Source organism: Monodelphis domestica, chromosome 2 (genome assembly GCF_027887165.1).
Source record: "Monodelphis domestica isolate mMonDom1 chromosome 2, mMonDom1.pri, whole genome shotgun sequence".
Taxonomy (NCBI): domain Eukaryota; kingdom Metazoa; phylum Chordata; class Mammalia; order Didelphimorphia; family Didelphidae; genus Monodelphis; species Monodelphis domestica.
Window position 1 is genome coordinate 376,325,819 of NC_077228.1, and position 18,163 is coordinate 376,343,981.

The 18,163-nt window shown below is 37.6% G+C and overlaps 1 protein-coding gene across 4 annotated transcripts in view; it reads right to left on the minus strand.

Annotated features, from left to right (window-relative positions):
• CDK19 (cyclin dependent kinase 19) overlaps positions 1-18,039 on the minus strand; it is a 248,765-nt gene extending 230,726 nt beyond the window's left edge. For 2 of the 4 annotated variants that reach the window (XM_001368694.4, XM_001368653.4), the window contains exon 1: positions 17,798-18,039. In XM_001368694.4, coding sequence (XP_001368731.2) covers positions 17,798-17,925 — 128 coding nt within the window. In that variant the 5' untranslated portion in view covers positions 17,926-18,039. The remainder of the gene's footprint in view (positions 1-17,797) is intronic. The other 2 variants (XM_056814348.1, XM_056814349.1) reach the window with 1 other exon arrangement.
• Between the last annotated feature and the right edge of the window lie 124 nt (positions 18,040-18,163).

Consider the following 18,163-nt stretch of genomic DNA (forward strand, 5'->3'; position numbering starts at 1 on the left):
TCTCATCTTTTTCCTCCACAAACCTAGTTTAGAGTACTTTCTCAAGTTTTACCTTCAAACATTTTTTATTCTCTTCTGGGAAGTTGATTTCTCAAATATAAAATAAAGAACTGGCAATGGTCCCTTCCAGAGTTGTGATTCTATAGCTCTATAATTCTAGGACTGTCATATAATTTATTACTGACCTATATTATTTTTCTCTGCATTTACATCATCTAGCACAATGATGGCAAACCTATGGCACAGGTGCCAAAGATGGTATGTAAAGCACTCTCTGTGGACACATAGACATCTCATCTACTTTCCCCCTTTACACTGTGCCTTGTAATGGCCAGAATATAAGGGGTTAAAATTAAAGGTTTAGACTAAATTATTTAAGATTATGGTCACCAGGAATTATTACTCAATTCCAAATGATTTTTATGATAATTTATTTACAAAAGGAGAAAGAGTGAAAGTGAGAAAATCAGAGAGTAGATGTTTACTCCAGCCCTGTGGGAACCAAACAGTGCTTAAGAGGCCCCAGCAAAGGGGGCCCAGAGATAAATTAGACAAGGGTTATAGCCACGAAGCAGAAAGGGCCTAACTGGAGGCTAGTATCTCCAGAACAAGCCAGGAAAGGGAGTCAGCCTTTCTCACTCACCCACATCTTAGTCCTAATAGAAGCAGTCCTCGGCCAGAGCTCCTCCAAGGTCAAGTTAAAGGCAAAAGACCTAGTAACGGAAGTTCATTTCTTTTCATCACTTCCTGTGCCTTCCTTCCATTTTATGTGGACCAATTACAGCTAAAGCTTTGCTTGGGACTGCCCATGGGGCAGTCAGTGGGTTCTGATTCATCACCCACTTTCGTCATGTGGGTCACAGACCTCCCCATACTTAAGGATAAGTGAAGTATGTACACACACACACACACACACACACACACACACACACACACACGTGCACACACACACGCTTCTGATGATTAAATCTAAAAAATAGGCAGGGGAGATTTAATCCCAGCTTCACAGCCTGATGATATTTTTTCACTTTCCCCACCTCTTTGCCTAGCAGCCCAATGGGAGTAGTTCACAGGTAGCAGAGCTGGAGGGGAGCAGAGCACTTCAGTCACTCCCCTATCCCTCTCTACACTGCCTGAGTACATTTCTCACTTTACCTGCCCCTCCACCCAGCAGCCCAATGGAAGTGTTTCCTCCCTTCCCCTGTGTAGGGGAAGAGGGGGAAGGAGGGGTGCACCTAGCACTTGGTGGGGGGGAGGGGCATGAAACATGGAGATGGGAAGGGGGTAGGGCCCAGCACTGTCTCTGAAAGGTTCTCCATCACTGATCTAGCACAACGCTTTTTAACCTCATGAATAATTTGATAAATATTTGCTGACATTGACAAAAAATGCTATTATCTCTCAATTCAAGTATGTATACATGTATACATACATATACATACACACACACTCACTCACTCTCTTTCTCTCTGAAAAGTTTAAAGAAAAGTACATTCCATATGGGAAAGAATGCTAACCACATTGAGAGAAAGAACTATGAGAGTAGAAATGCAAAAGAAAAACATATGACACCACTTATCACGTGTACATGTGGGTATGACATTTGGGGTTTAGGCTTTAAAAGATGGCTCTATGGGGGCAGCTGGGTGGCACAGTGGATTGAGAACCATGCCCAGAGACAAGAGGTTCTGGGTTCAAATCTGGCCTCAGACACTTCCTAGCTGTGTGACACCAGGCAAGTCACTTAACCCCCTACTGCCTAGCCCTTACCACTCATTTGCCTTGAACCAAAACATAGTGTCGATTCTAAGACAGAAGGTAAGGGTTTAAAAAAAAAAACTGTATAGCAAAAATGAATAAATTGGAAATAGGTGTCAAGTGATAACACTTGTACAACCCAGTGGAATTGTGAGCAGAACCAAGAGAACATTATATACAGCAAGAGAAATATTATTAGAAAAATGACTTGTATATATCCACCTTCAAGGAAAGAATTGATAAATAAAACCAAGCAAGACTTAAGTTTTATATATACATATATCTTTTTGTCAAATGGTGCCTTTTCTCTTTAGTACAAGGAGGGAGGAAAATATCTGGGAATTTTAAAATTAAAAATGAATTTCTTTTTGGAGCACATTCTAGCAATTGTTGATAGATAATGAAATCACTTCCCTTCTCTAATATATCATTAAGGACCATTTAGGATGGTTCAGTCAATAAAATCTTTGTTAGCAAAAAAACTTGTGTTTTATGACTCAATACATTACAAATTCATGTTATCCAACCTCACCTGGTCTCTCAAAGGAGAAAGGAAATAAATTTCATTTCTCAAACCTCCCATATTTCCTCCTTCCCTCTTCCTTTAAATAAGTATTTTGGCTTACATTGCTGAGAAAATTAAAGTCATGACTTTTCATCTCAAAAACTTATCATCCTAGTCACTTCTCCTTTCTCCCCATCTCAAGCAAGTAAGTGATTTTCCCTTTTCATTCCCAAGGCTAACCACTCTATATATGCACTTGATCCCGTCCCCTCCAGTAGACTGCAAGGTCATTCATCCCTCTTCCTCTCTTCCCCATTGGTTTTGTTCTACTTTGTTTTAATGGGCAGGGAGGAATGATATTGCCCATAAAATATAAGGAAAAGAAAAAGAGCAACTAGGTGGCACAATGGATAAAGCCTGAGGCATGGAATCAGGAGGACCTGGGTTCAAATGCAGACTCAGACATTTCTTAGCTGTATGGCCTTGGGCAAGTAGCAAAATCCTGTTTGCTGCTGCCCTTCTGTTTTAATAGCTATTACTGAGACAAAGAGTTTTTGAGTCAGAGAATTTTTTAAACTAATAAAAGAACAAAGATTAGAAGGAAGCACAAACAAAACAGCTTTGAAAATTACATGTTGGCTTTATTATATACTGTTTATTAGATAATAAAAAAGAAAATGTACATAACAAATCAGTAATTTCATATACAATCTTCTTTTCCATTCTAGTGCATTCAAGGAAATGCACATTTTATTTGGTGGCTTTAAGTTGAAATTTTTTAAATAAAAATGAATGAAAAAAATGTTTAACAATTTTTTAAAACCTTTCCCTATTTGCTGGTTGTTTCCTTCTTGCCTTCAAGCAATAAAGTATTCCCCATACTCTAAAAAAACCCACAAACTTCACTAAATCCTACCATCTCATCCTATATAGCTCATCCTCCCTTTCTCAGCCAAATCTTGGAAAAAGTATTAACACCAATAAGTATTTATTAATGGTTTATTATGTTACAAGCATTGTACTACAAGAATAAAAACAGTCCCTGCCCTCAGGGAAATAAAATGGAAACAACTATGTAGATACAAGATATATAGATATGGTAAACTGGAAGAAATCTCAGAGGTAAAGTGCTAGCAAAAAATCTGTCTACATTCACTGTCTCCATTTACTCTCCTCTCAATTATTCTTTGATTTTTAATAATCTGATTTCCAACATCACCAAAATGAAACTGTTCTCTTCATTAATTCCAAAAACTGGCTTTCCTCAGTTTATGACCTCTTTGCTACATCTGACACAGTTGTCTACCTTCTGCTTATTAAGACTTTCTCCTTGGCCCTTTTCTATCACCCCAATTTATCTCATCAGTTCCATTCAGCTTTAATTATCATATCTATACTGTTAACTCTCAGAAGTATACATCCAATCCCAGTATTCCCCGGAACTTCAGTCTCACATCACCAACTACCTACTTACTGAACATTTCAAACTTATCATATCCAAAACTGAATTCATTATCTTTTCCCCAAAATCTTCCCCTTTTCCAAACTTTCTTGTTATTATTGTTTGGTTGTTTCAGACCTGCCTGACTCTTTATGACTTCACTGGGTGTCTTCCTGGCAAAAATACTTGCAGTGGTTGGCCATTTCCTTCTCCAGCTCATTTTACAGATGAGGAATTGAAGCAAACAGGTTTAAGTGTCTTGCCCAAGGCCACATAAGTTTCTGAGGCTAGATTTGAACTCATGAAGATGAGAGTTCTTGATTTCAGGACAGCTACTAAATCCACTTTGCCACCTAGCTGCCCTAGGGCACTCCAAATTTCCCTATTTCTGTCCAGAACACCACCATCCTTCTAGTCTCCCTACTCTCCAGCGTTTATTCTATACTCCTCACTTCCCCTCACTAAACATATGCCAAATCTTAACATTTTTACCACCACTACATCTCTCATCTGATTCCTTCTCTTCACTAATATAGGTACCATCTTGGTTGGGGTATTCATCACCTCTCTTTCTCTCATTTTCATTATTATAACAATCTCCTAATTGGTCTCCCAATCTGAAGTCCCTCACAGCTCCAGTCCATCCTACATTCAGAAGCCAAAGTAATTTCATTAAGCACAGATTTGACCATAAGACTCCTTTACTTGGTCAACTCTAGCAGCTTCCCATTGCTTCTTAGATATAAATTCTTCTGTTTAATTAATTAATTAATTTAATTTAATTAATTGATTAGTTTGATTTAATTAATTTACTTACTTAAATTGTTTAATTAATTAAATTTAATTATTTAATTAAAAATTTAATCTTTTAATTAGACCTCAACCTATCTTTCCAGCCTTGTTGGACATTACTGCCCATCCTACATTCTGTGAAGACAAGTTAAACTTGCCTTCCTCTCTATTCTTCATATAGGCCACTATATCTCTATCTGTGTGTGTGTGTGTGTGTGTGTGTGTGTGTATGTGTGTACATATGGATATCCACAATATTTTGCATTTGCAGTCTCATGTGAATGGAATGCACTCCCTCCTTGCCTCCATTTTACAGAGCCCTTATTTCCTTAAAGATGTAGTTCAAGCACTAACTGTAAAACTAAATGAAGGGGGCAGCTGGGTGGTTCAGTGGATTGAGTGCCAGGCCCAAATATGGGAGGTCTTGGGTTCAAATATGGTCTCAGACATTTCCTAGTTGTGTGACCCTGGGCAAGTCACTTGAACCCCATTGCCTAAACCTTGCCACCCTTCTGCCTTGGAATCAATACAAGGTATTGATTTCAAGACAAGAAGGTAAGAGCCCTAAAAACAAACAAACAAACAAATAAATGAATGAATGAATGAATAAATAAATGCATAAATAAATAAATGAATAAATAGATGAAGCCTTTCCTGATCCCCCCTATACTTACATTCAGCTAACTTTGACTATATTTGCTTTCATTCACACTATATTTATGATGCATATAGTTATATATTTACTTGTTTCCCCCATTAGAAGGTAAACACCTTGTGTGTAGGAACTGTTACCTCTTTGTACTTGTACTCCCAAAACCAAGCATAATGCTTTGCACATAGCAGATGTTTAGTGACCACTATATATAGAGCCACGTTATAAAGTATATATATATATTAGCTTTGTCCCTAATATCCTTTACACAATTTCCAAATGCAACTTTTTTTACTTCAATTTTCTACCCAATAATCCTCTACCTAAGCTTTATTCTGTTCCTATAATTATGTCATAGTGGTTAAAACCTCTTGCTTCCTGAAAGTTAGTGCAAAAAACAAAGTCCTAACTTTCTTTCATATATAACAAAAAGAGGAACAATGAGTGCACAAGAAAGGAGAGAGTATGGGGATGGGATAGAGCATCACAAAGGAGACTATAACCACAGGCACAGTAGCAGTGGCCCAGTTGCACCTGCAAAATGTCAGGCAAAGAAACACAAGTGTGAAGGCTATGGTTGCCATGGAGGAAAGGCACATGCCTTTCATGTTAACTTAGGTTGCCCAATCCTAATTGAGGACTGCTGACTGAGTAGATTTATATTGATAAAGTTTAAACATGCCAACTGATAAACTATGACCAGCTAAATTAGGTGAGGCTCATTCCCAGAAGGCTGGTTACTAGGTGAAGTTTTGTTGGGGGATTTTGTTTTTCTTTTTGCCACAACAATTCATGAGAATCATCCATATAAATCACAGAATGATTGTGACTTGAGTTATATCCTGCACACAACTGCCATGGTATATATGTATTCCTAAAGTATACATGTAACCACCATGTCCCTCTCCTCTCAAACTCCATGGGCTTCCGAAGACCTAGTTGGGCAGCATGGTAAATGGCATACTTCTAGGCTTTGAATTACTTCAAGTTCTTTCTCAGACACTTACTAGCTGTATCATCCTGGGCAAAGCAGGATCTCTGCCTTAATTTCCCTATGAGTAAACAAAACTTACTGGCCTTTGAGATCCCTTCCAATCAATAACACTATGACCTCTTGCATCAAAAACAAACACCTCTGTTCAGCATTTAAAAATCTAGCTCTACGTTTCCACCTTTATAATATGAACTACTCTCTTGGTTCTCTTGGCTCCTCACACAGGGTGCTTCTTCAACATCCCCATTGCTTTGTGGATGTCTCCTTGCATGGAATATATCTCCTCTTCACACTCCTAGAGCTGATGTCATCTTCTACATTAAACCTCTCTGGATTCCATCTTTTAGTGGCTTGTCCCAAAAACAACAAAATTCCCTTATATTAATTTGGCTTATACATACCTATAAGTACATATTTTCTTCTCTGAGGAAATGTTGCATTTCTGTTTTTATCTCTAGCATACTACTTGATACAGAGAAGGCAATTAATAAATTCTTAAATGTTTAGAGACTATCAGTCATCAAAACACACAGCATATACAGAGCCTGGGACATATTAAGAGCTCAATAAATACTTTAAGCTTATCAATATAATAATGAAAACATAAATTGTCATTCTACTGATTAATCTCAAGGTTTTCTAGTCTAGATTTTTGTTTTAAAATACTGTTCAAACCTAGCCTCCAGTACTTCCTAGTTGTGTGACCTGAGCAAGTCACTCATCCCCAATTACCTAGCTTACAGCTCTTCTGTATTGGTTCTAAAGGTAAGGGTTTGGTTTGGTTTGGTTTAATAAATGCCACTAAGAAATTGTCTTTTGAGAATATGGAAATATGTTTTGTACAGTAGCACACAAATAACCAGTTTTGCTTACTATATCAGGGATGGAGGAGGAGTGGGAAGGACAGAGAGAAAGCAGAACTCAAAATGTTAGAAAATGAACACTTAAAATCCATATATTGTAGTAAAATACTATAAAAAAAAAGAAAAAGAAATTTTCTTTTAAATTACTATCTTAACTTTTGAAAGTTATATGCTGTCCTTTGGATCAGGGTTTCTCAATGTGGATCAATGAATCCATGAAAAGATTTCAGGGGATCCATCCATGAAAACTTGGGTGGGAAAAAAAATTGCATCTTTATCTCCATTAAACACGGAATGAAATTTAGCATTTCATTCCATTATAAGCATATGTAATAAACTGTATTCTAAAGAGTAGGTTTTACTAGTCTACCAAAGGGATCCATGACACACACAAAAAATTGAGAAAGCCTGCATGTAGCTTATTTGGATATATTTGTTTGTTGTGTCCCCTATTAAACTGGGAATTCCTTAAAGGCAGAAATTGTCTTTTGCCTCCTTTTGTATCCACAATACCTGACACACAGTAAATCTTAAATAAATGTTTACTGATTGATAGAACTACTTCCAACATAACTCTACCATATGCCCAGTTTTCTCTTGTACAAATTTCACATTTTATCTTGAAGATCTCTCTCTTAGGAAATTTGTCAAGGACTTTACCCTTCTAAGTAAATAATTAACCAGCAAAAAAAAAAAAAACTTGATTGGCCTACATATGGAAAAACATATTCCTTACTATTTGAATATCATTTTCAAAAGGAGAAAGATATATATGTGAAACTTCAACAAAAAGTCTAACACCAGTATTAAGTTTCTTTAAAAGCAACTGCTACTTTTCCTGACAAAACTTCACTTCATCACAATCTAGCTAAATGTTCTTAAATGTTCTAGTGATTACCATTATTCAATATAACTAGTTAAAAGCTATGAAAAGGAAATTTTCTAAGGAAGAAAGCCAAGCTATCTATAGGTATTATTATATAATCTATATTTTTAAAATGCAAAGTAAAAAAACTGAGCCAAATCTCATATACATCAGACTGACAAAGATGAGAAAAATATTAGACACTTCCAAAAATTGGTCCAGCCATTCTAGAAAGCAATTTGGGAAAAAAAATATTCCCAAAAAAAAATCCATGATGTTTTAAGATTTACAAAGTGCTTTTAGTAAAAAAAGATAATGCAGGTATTATTATCCTTATTTTACAGATGAGGAAAAGAAAGATTCAGAGCTTAAATGACTTGCCCCAGGTCTTAATTTCCTTCCCATACTCCTGTTATCTTTTTTTTTCTTAAACCCTTACCTTCCATCTTGGAATTAATACTGTGGATTGGTTCCAAGGCAGAAGAATGGTAAGGGCTGGGAATGGGGACCAAGTGACTTGCCCGGGGTCACACTGCTAGAAAGTGTCTGAGGTCAAATTTGAACCTAGGACCTCCCATCTTTAGGCCTGGCTCTCAATCCATTGAGCCACCCTGCTGCCCCCTATGTTATCTTTTAAAGGAGATGAAATCCCTCAATATTCTGTTCCACTCATCTTTTGGAGCAGTTCAAGATTTAAAAGTATCCTCCCACCACTTTTCCCTATGTATTAGCAGAGGATAAAGAAGTCAGTGGAAGAAAAGCTGCTCTCAATTAGAGGCAACAAGTCAGATTCCCTTGGCCACATTCATTACACCAATACTTTGCATAATGCACAGTGCAGAAGCTTAACATTTCAGGTGCAGTACTTTGCCAATCCTGGCAGTCTAAACTGCACTAAGAGGTATGCAAAGCTGAAACCATAGATCTACTGATACTGGAAGCTAGATCTTCTAGTAATCTTCCTAGTATATTTACTAGTCTCCCTAGTTATGTTCCTATTTGTAAGTTTCATGAGATCAGACAATGAAACATCTAAAGAATCACTGAAGCACCTAGCACAAAATATTCACATTTCTATTTTCCTATTAGAGCCCTCAAAATGTAAGAGGTTTAAAATATAGGAAATAAGAGCCAAATATAGTATTTTTAAGTATTTACTACAAAAAAATGGCTGCACAAAAATTAACTCGAATGATACAAACACTATGGAATTCCTCCTTTACATAAGATGTTACTTGTTATCTTTTTAAAGGAAATAAAAAGGTTCAAAAACCTGCCCTTGAGCCAGGTTTTATTCATTTTTTACGCTTTTAAATTTTATTCTTTTCAGATTAGTGCCTCTTCAAATGTAATTATAATTTCTAAAATCACACAATAATGTTGTCCATGTTGAAGATGCCATCAATTAACTCAGTAAAGAAAAGAGTTTTTCCACTCCCAGTACTGGTAACAGATTAATACTGATCCAATCATAATCACATCCAGTTCTCCAAGTATCTACATGATAGTTGACCAAGGTTGGAAGTACAGTCTGTAGCCACAGAAAGAAGCAAAATTAGTAGCCTCCAAAATGGAGATTAAGTCCAAGACCTGATTAGCACCATGTTCTAGCCAATAGAGATAACTAGCCATAAAGCTTCATTTTAATAACAAAATGAAACAAAGAAAAACATAATACCTACCAATTTGTTGAATTTCTCCTTAAAGAAGCTCCATTTAATTAGAAACAATTATACTTTACAAGAACAACTACTATTTAACGATTACACAGGCTTTAAATTCTCTCTTTAATTCTCTCTTTAATTTAAATTACTTTCTGGACAAGAACTTGAATCCTCAATAAAAAAAATAAGTGCTTCACACTTCTATCCTGAATTACATCCTGCTTTTTCTCTTTAGACCATCTTCATCATATACAATTCATACCATGTAAACATACTGTGAAAACAATCCTCAAAGGAATTAGGACTATCAGCTATTTATTAAGGACCAAATATCCTTAAATACCAAATCCACTATTTTTAAAAAACTGTTCTAGATATAAGAATTGGCCTTGTATCTTCTGTCAACAGTACAAAGTATCTGTTCAAGAAAAACAATTTTCCATTTACTTCACAATTTTGGGTTCTAATATCCAAAAACAAACATTTTCCTAAACATAAAAGTATTTCTTTTTTTTTTATAAACCCTTACCTTCCATCTTGGAATCAATACTGTGTATTGGCTCCAAGGCAAAAGAGTAGTAAGGGCTAGGCAATGGGGGTCAAGGGACTTGCCCAGGGTCACACAGCTGGGAAGTGCCTGAGGCCAGATTTGAACCTAAGACCTCCCATCTCTAGGCCTGACTCTCAATCCACTGAGCTACCCAGCTGCCCCCCATGAAAGTATTTCTATGCCAATCAAATAAACATACTCTCACAGACAATTACTTTAGTGTGATTCCTCAGTGGATAGAGTGCCGAGTCTGGAGTCAGGAAGATGAATTTAAATCCAAACTCTTAACACCCAAAAAGGCACTCAACTTCCGTTTCCTCCTCTGTAAAATAGTAATAATAACAGCACATACCTTCTAGAGTTGTTTTGAGAATCAAATGAGACCATATTTGTAAAGTACTTTAGGGGGAAGCTGGGTGGCTCAGAGGATTAAGAGTAAGACCCAGAGATGGGAGGTTCTGGGTTCAAATCTGAATGAGACACTTCCTAGCTATGTGACCCTGGGCAAGTCACTTGACCCCCATTGCCTCACCCTTACCACTCTTCTGCCTCAGAACCAATACCCAGTACTCATTCTAAGACAGAAGATAAGGGTTTTATTTTAAAAAAAAAAAAGTACTATGCCAACTTTAAAGCACCATATAAATCCCTGTTATTTTTATTAATAATATTTTAAAACAAAATAACCAAACATCAGTCAAAACTGAAGTTTACCTGAAAAGGGTATTAATTATCTATTCTACCATTGACATGGTCAAGTAAACCATTCATCAACCAATTTTCACTGTTGAAGACAAATTTATCTGTTATTGAAAAGGAAAACTACTTTTCCTTGGCCCACAAAAATGACTAGGCCACATTTCAAGATGTTTGTATTGTATAAATGGAGATTTTGAAGCCTAGACTTCATTCCCCAGAAATCCTTGGTATTTACCAGAATTCCCTATAATCTCTCCTGTGTCTACACATTGGCGAGATCACGATTGGTATTTAACTGGCAGTAACTCCTCCCACTGGCTCTCTTCCTTTGCAATGATGCAGCAAGTATGGTGGTAAGATAAGCAGCCATGGGCACATGGTTTATATTTTGTATCCTCTTTATTCCTTGATTTCTAATGACCCTTAATAAACCTCATAAAATATAATATTTTTATTAGAGATATACATTTAATTTTTACAGTATAGTAGAGAAATCAACAATCAAGTTCAAATTAGTAACTATTCAATATAATTTAAAACACTATTAATACTTAATTTTAAAACATACAAGCAAAAACACACATGATGTAATATAAAGTACATTTGCTTAAATATGCATCAAGAATACAAGTTTTCTAGGCTTATCTCTGAAATGGCAAGTAACAGAACACGTGAAGAATTTGCTGCATTCCAGTATTCCTAAAAGAAATGATTAAGATAAGAAATTTGTTCAAAATTTGTTATTTTCCTTGCCAATCTATCTTTAAAGGAAATTCAAACCACTTTGACAGCCTGTATAAAATTCGACTATCAAAAATCAGAAACATAGTTTTTTGAGAAGCATATGCATGATTAGTCAACTTGACAGAATGAAATCCCAGAAATTTTTTTAAACAATTATTCAAGAAAAAAATTATAAAAGTCCAACAATGAGATCTGCTTATTGGCTAATCAAAATAAGTTTCTCAGTTATCTAGATGAATTATTAAATTTTTATAATTCAAATTATCATAAATATATAGAAAAACTGATATATTTGCCATGTTCTACTTAAGATACAAAGACAAGAGCTAGTATAACTTTGGAAAAGAGACCATATGTACATATATAAGCACATAAAGGAAAATTAAGGTAATCTTGGGAGAGGGGGCATTAGTAAACCATGGAGGAGGCTTCACTTTTTTTTATTTTAAACTTACCTTCTGTCTTAAAATTGATACTAAGTATTAGTTCTAAGGCAGGAAAGCAATAAAAGTTAAGCAATCAGGATTAAGTGACTTAGTTGAGCCACACAACTAGAACTTGTCTGAGGCCACACTTAAACCCAGGTCCTTCCAACTGCAGGCCTAGTTCTCTATCCAATGGCCTACCTCGATATCCCCTTTTAACAACTCTTAGCATCATTTCTATGAAAGAAGACTAGCATGAACTAGACAGAGTTAAGTGACTTGCCCAGGTTCACAAAGCTAGAAAGTGTCTGAGGCCACATTTGAACCCAATTCCTCTCTATGCTCTATGCTACCTACCTAACTTCCCAAAGGCTTCACTTAAAAGGTAGAGCCTGAGCTGAGTCTAGAAGTAAAGGATTTCTTTCTTTTTTAAACCCTTACCTTCAAAGTGATAAACGTTGGAGGGGATGTGGCAAAATTAGGACACTAATATAAACTGCTGGTGGAGTTATGAATTGGTTCCAACCATTCTGGAGGCAATTTGGAACTATACACATAGGGCTTTAAAAGAATGGCTACCCTTTGATCCAGCCATACCACTGCTGGGTTTGTATCCTAAAGAGATAAGGAAACAGACTTGTACAAAAATATTTATAGCCACACTCATTGTGGTGGCAAAAAATTGGAAAATGAATCTTTGTCCCTCGATTGGGGAATAGCTGAACAAACTGTGGTATATGATGGTGATGGAATACTACTGTGCTGTAAGGACTGATGATCTGGAGGATTTCTATATGAACTGGGAAAACCTCAATGAACTGATGATGCAGAGTGAAATGAGCAGAACCAGAAGAACATTGTACACAGAAAGTAAAACATCGTGGAAAAATCCAATGGAATGGACTTTGCTACTAATAGCAATACAACAAGCCAGGACACTCTTGAAGGACTTCCGGGAAAGAATACTAACAACATAGAGAGAGAACTATGGGAGTAGAAATGTGAAAACAAAGCACATGATGCCACTTATCACATGTATATATGGATATGTGATTTCGGGTTTAGGCTTTTAAAAAATCGCTTTATAGCAAAAATGAATAATATGGAAATAGGTATCAAATGATAACATTTGTACAATCCAGTAGAATTGCTAATTGGCTCTGGGAGGGGAGAGGGAAGAGGGGAGAGAAAGAAAATGAATCACGTAGACATGGAAAAATATTTTAAAATTTAAAAATTAAAATTAAGTTAAATTTTTAAAAAGAATATTAACAAAAGTGTTTCCTAAAAACTGAACAACAGAATGACTTCTAATTAAGAGTTTATTGACAATAAAATGAAACAATATGGCAAGTTTTCCTTTATCAGATGAGATTTCTATCCTAAATTTGAGGGTTTTTTTTAAAGTTTTACAAAATAATTCTAAATGATTTTGCATATATATGAGGTCTCCTTTAATTCTGATGTAAAGAAATATATGTATATATAAACAGCATACATACCCAGCTGAAATTTATGCTTTTAATAACAATTTTTTGGAATTTTATTATATTTTTCCTTTGGGGAATGTGGAAGGTCTTTTTAAAGTTTAAATGCCTTTTTCTATTTAGGCCTAAAGAAATTATATATATACTTCAGAAGAAACTTCAAGATATTTATAGGCTAACTTCATGAAAAAAGTTCATCCAGGAATCTGTTGGGAACCTCTAACCTAAAGTCCAAGTACTAAGTAATGAATAGAACATGAATGTAATTCATACATGTAAAGACAAATTACAAAAGTCTTCTAATGTTTTATAGGCTGATATCAATTGGGTAATATTTTAAATTGTTTTTTTCTGGTTACAATATTGTACCATATAGCTCTTTGTGTTAATACTATATTTACAAACTGTTTCTGTATTATCACTAAAAAAGCATTGCCTCAAAAAAGCATTTTGAGAATTTTCACTGTTGACCAAGATTAGGAAATTACTAAATTAATACCTAGATTCTTCCTCAATAAATTAGTGATGAAGAAATAATATGCAAGTATACAACTTGCATGGCTTGTTCAATCATAATTAACTGAAGTTCCTCTGTTCTTCCAATTTTCTAATTTCCAATTCTTCAAAACAATTCTACTAAATATGAGTGCTTAACTGTTAAGATGGATCCAAATTTCTTCTAAAGCCTTTGCTAAATCTAATAAAATACTTAGCAAAATTTTTAGAGACAAAATTATTATATTTTCAAATATCCTTTCTCATCAAATAAAGTTTTACTTTCACTCAAGAACAAAAGTGCATTTTGGGAAAATTGTATTAATAAATGTGATTTTATTAGAAAAAATAAGCAGGTAAACTGATTGTATTAAAAGTTGCTTCTATTTATTCAGCTACCAGATAAACAATATTGATTATTTACTTTTTTTAAGTAATTTTATATTTCTAAGTAGATTGGAATAATGGCAGTCCTTAGAATTTTACTTCTATGGTTAAAGCAGACCAAAACAGATATAACCACCTTCTTTCTCTATAACTTAAAAAGTTGCCTAGATCCCTAAGAAATTAAGTAACCAGTTCAATGTGGATTTGGAGGTTGGAACTAGGTCTTCTTGGCTCCAAGATCAGCTTTCTATCCACTATATAACAATGATGCTTAAGTAAATCAAAATGACAATACAGCAAAGTCTTTGAGATATAAATCATCATAGAACGTATGAAAGAGAATGATAATATTTCAACCTTGCAATAACCCTGGGATGTAGATGCTATTAGTATTATCATCCCCATCCCCATTTTTCATGGAGAAAAACAGGTTCAGAGTAACTTACCTATAGTAACATAACAAATGTCATAGATGAGATCTGAACTTGTTTTCCTGATCCTACTCACTAAAATATGGTGCCTCTATCACTAATCTGATTATTTGTATAACATTTTTTTCTCAGAGAGAAAAAAAATCTTTTCTCAAATTCATAGAATTTAAACTTGATCTTGACAGTACAACTCTAGTTTGAGGGGGAAAAGCCTAAGCAAAAGTTTGAACTCCAAATATAATAGTATATCTGCCTCTGCAAGGATGACTTAAGGAGAGGCAATTCCTTAGTTAAATAGTGACCCAGGCCTAGAGTTCAAAGGAGGTCTTGGGTTCAAATTAGACATCAGATACTACCTAGCTGTGTGACCCTGGGAAAGTCAGTTAACCCATTCATTACATAGCCTTTATTGCTCTTCTGCCTTGGAACCAATACACAGTATTGATTCTAAGACAGAAGGTAAGGGTTTTTGGGGGGCAGCTGGGTAGCTCAGTGGATTCAGAGCCAGGCCTAACGATGGGAGGTCCAGGTTCAAATTTGGCCTCAGACACATCCTAGCTGTGTGACCCAGGGCAAGTCACTTGACCCCCATTGCCTAGCCCTTACCACTCTTCTGCCTTGGAGCCAATACACAGTATTGATTCCAAGACGGAAGGTAAGGGTTTAAGAAAAAAAAGAAAGAAAGAAAGAAGGTATGGGTTTTTTAAGACAAAAAGAAGGGATTAATTTTCCTGTTTGTCCTGGGTAGCCTTACAAGTTGCATCTGTGTGAACTCCTCACCCATTTTAGAGGACCACTTATAGTTACCATTTTTTATGCAACTTTACCCACCAATCTAAAATTTAAAAAAATATGGAGATTATCATAGTTAGTTGCTCAACTCAAGACAGAGCATTGGAATCAAGTGAATTTGTTGGGAGATGGAAGCAGTGAGCTAGCATTTACATCTTTCCATGTTATTTCATTTGATCCTAACAACCCTGTGATGTAGCTGCTATTACTATATTCATTTTACAATGAGGAAAACTGAGGTTGAAAGAGGTTAAGGGCCTTCTTCCCCAGAGTCACACAGCTAGTCAGTGACTATAGAGGAATTTCAACTCTGGTCTTTCTTACTCCAAGTCCAGCCACTTTGATTTCCCACCATCCTGGGATAATTCAAAGCTAGGTGACACTTTCTGAGGAAGGTTCACAATACCAGTCAAGCCCACAAGAATTTATTAAGTCCCTATAATTCACTAAGTACTATGCTAAGCAATGGAGATAACCAAAAAAAAATTTTTTTTAAATAGTGCCTTCCCTCAAAAAACTCATTGTGTTATGGAGAAGACTGGCATCCTTACAGAATTACTGGAGATATATGGTCAATGCAAGGCACCAGAATTAAAAACCAGGAAAGACTTCTTGCAGAAGATGGGATTTTGGCATATACTCAACCACAACCTAGAATTTAGAAATAGAGTACAAAGCAGAGTTCAACAGAGCAGTCACACATGGGGAAAGAAAGGAGAGTGCCCCAAGACCCTAGAAAAGGAAGGTAGGTGGGACAGTGGATAGAATGGAATGGAGCATGGAATCAGGAAGACTTAAGTTCAAATCCAGCCTCAAATACCAAAAAAAAAAAGGAAACGTTGGAGAGAATGCATGGGGAAGCAAACATATTGAAGTACCTATGAATGGGTACGACCACTCTACAAAGACATTTATTAACTGTGTGAAACTGGGCAAGTCCACTTTACCTGTCTGCCACAATTTCTTCACATATGCAATGAGGACAATAACAACACTTGCCTCCCAGGGTATTGTGCGGATAAAATGAGATAGCAGTTGTAAAGAGCCTGACACATATTACAATTATTATTATTATAAAAGCAACTACCTTCCAGGGTTGTTGTGAAAATCAAATGAAATAGCTGTAAAGCATTTGGCACATTATAAGCACTATACAAATATTACCTGCTATTATTATTATTATTCAAGATTGCTGTGAGAACCAAATGGGACAATAATTGTAAAGCACTCAGCAGTTACCTGGCACATAAAAAGTGCTCTATAAATGTTAGCTACTATTATTATTTATTATTTTTATAACAGCACCTACTCCCAGAGGTTGTAGTGAGGATAACTGTGAAGCACTTAGCACAGTGCCTGGCATACAGTAAATGAGGGACGGCTAAATGGCTCAGGGTATTTAAGAGTCAGGCCTAGTAAATTGAGGTCCTAGATTCAAATCTAGCCTCAGACACTTCCTAGCTATGCGACCCTGGACAAGTCACAACCACAGTGCATTACCATTCTTCTGCCTTAGAACCTAATACCTCATTGGAATACTGATTCCAATATGGAAGGTCAGGATTTTTAAAAGAAGTAAAAGAAGAGGGAAAAGAAGTTTTGTGTTTGGGGTTCGTTTGTTTGTTTGGGGGGGGGGGGGGGGAATCCCTCAGATTTGGACCGTCACCGAATTAGCATCCTGGCAACACACAGAAGGGAAACCTCCCCTAATTCGAGAGACAAAAATCAGCACCAGACGGACCCCAAGGCCACCTCGCGGCAGACGTCCCCGCCTCTGCCTGAGGCTCCCGCAGCCGGGTTTAAATTACACCCCCGGGAGCAGGGGCCTCCGCCGATTGGAGGTCTAGGGACGTCCGTCACAGCCGTGCCCGCGGCGGCGGTAGCAGCCCAGCCGCCCTCACCGCGCTCCGCCCGCCCCTCGCCCTCTCCCCAGGAGACCAGAGCCCTTAGACTCCTCCCTCCAGCCCAGGTCCGCACGGGCGCCTCTCCGCCGGCACCGCACACCGGGAGCAGGGAGGGGGAGACAGTAGCTGAACGCGGCGGCGCCTGTCGCGCCGGGCAAGAACGGGACGGGACGACCGAGAGACCCAACGCTCCGAGCCGTCAACTCGACCCCCGGCCGTGATTCTGCATATCCAGAGCCGGGCCCAAGCCCAAACTGGAGACCCCTGGAGCTGGAGGCTGCTCCGCGCGCGCACCTCTATCCCCCTCTAGTCCCCGAGATAACCCCTCGCATCCTCAGGCAGCTCTTACCCATCTTTCCGCCTGGCCTTGTAGACGTGACCGTAGGTGCCGCGTCCCACTTTACATCCCTCGTACTCAAACAGATCCTCCACCCGCTCCCGCTCGGCCGCCAGCTTCGCCTTAAAGTCATAATCCATTGTCTGCTTCCCCCATAGAGGCGCGGGGGACGCGGGGGCCGCCGCCGCTCACTCACTGCGCCGCCGCCGCCGCCGCCGCCGCCGCCGCCGCCGCCGCCGCCGCCGCTGCTGCTGCCGCCGCCGCCGCCGCCGCCGCCGCTGCTTCCACCCGCGGCCGTCGCTTCACTTCTCCCCTCACAGACGCCTGGCGCCCGGGCGCGCGCACTGGCTCTCCACACCACCACCCACCCCCCCTTAG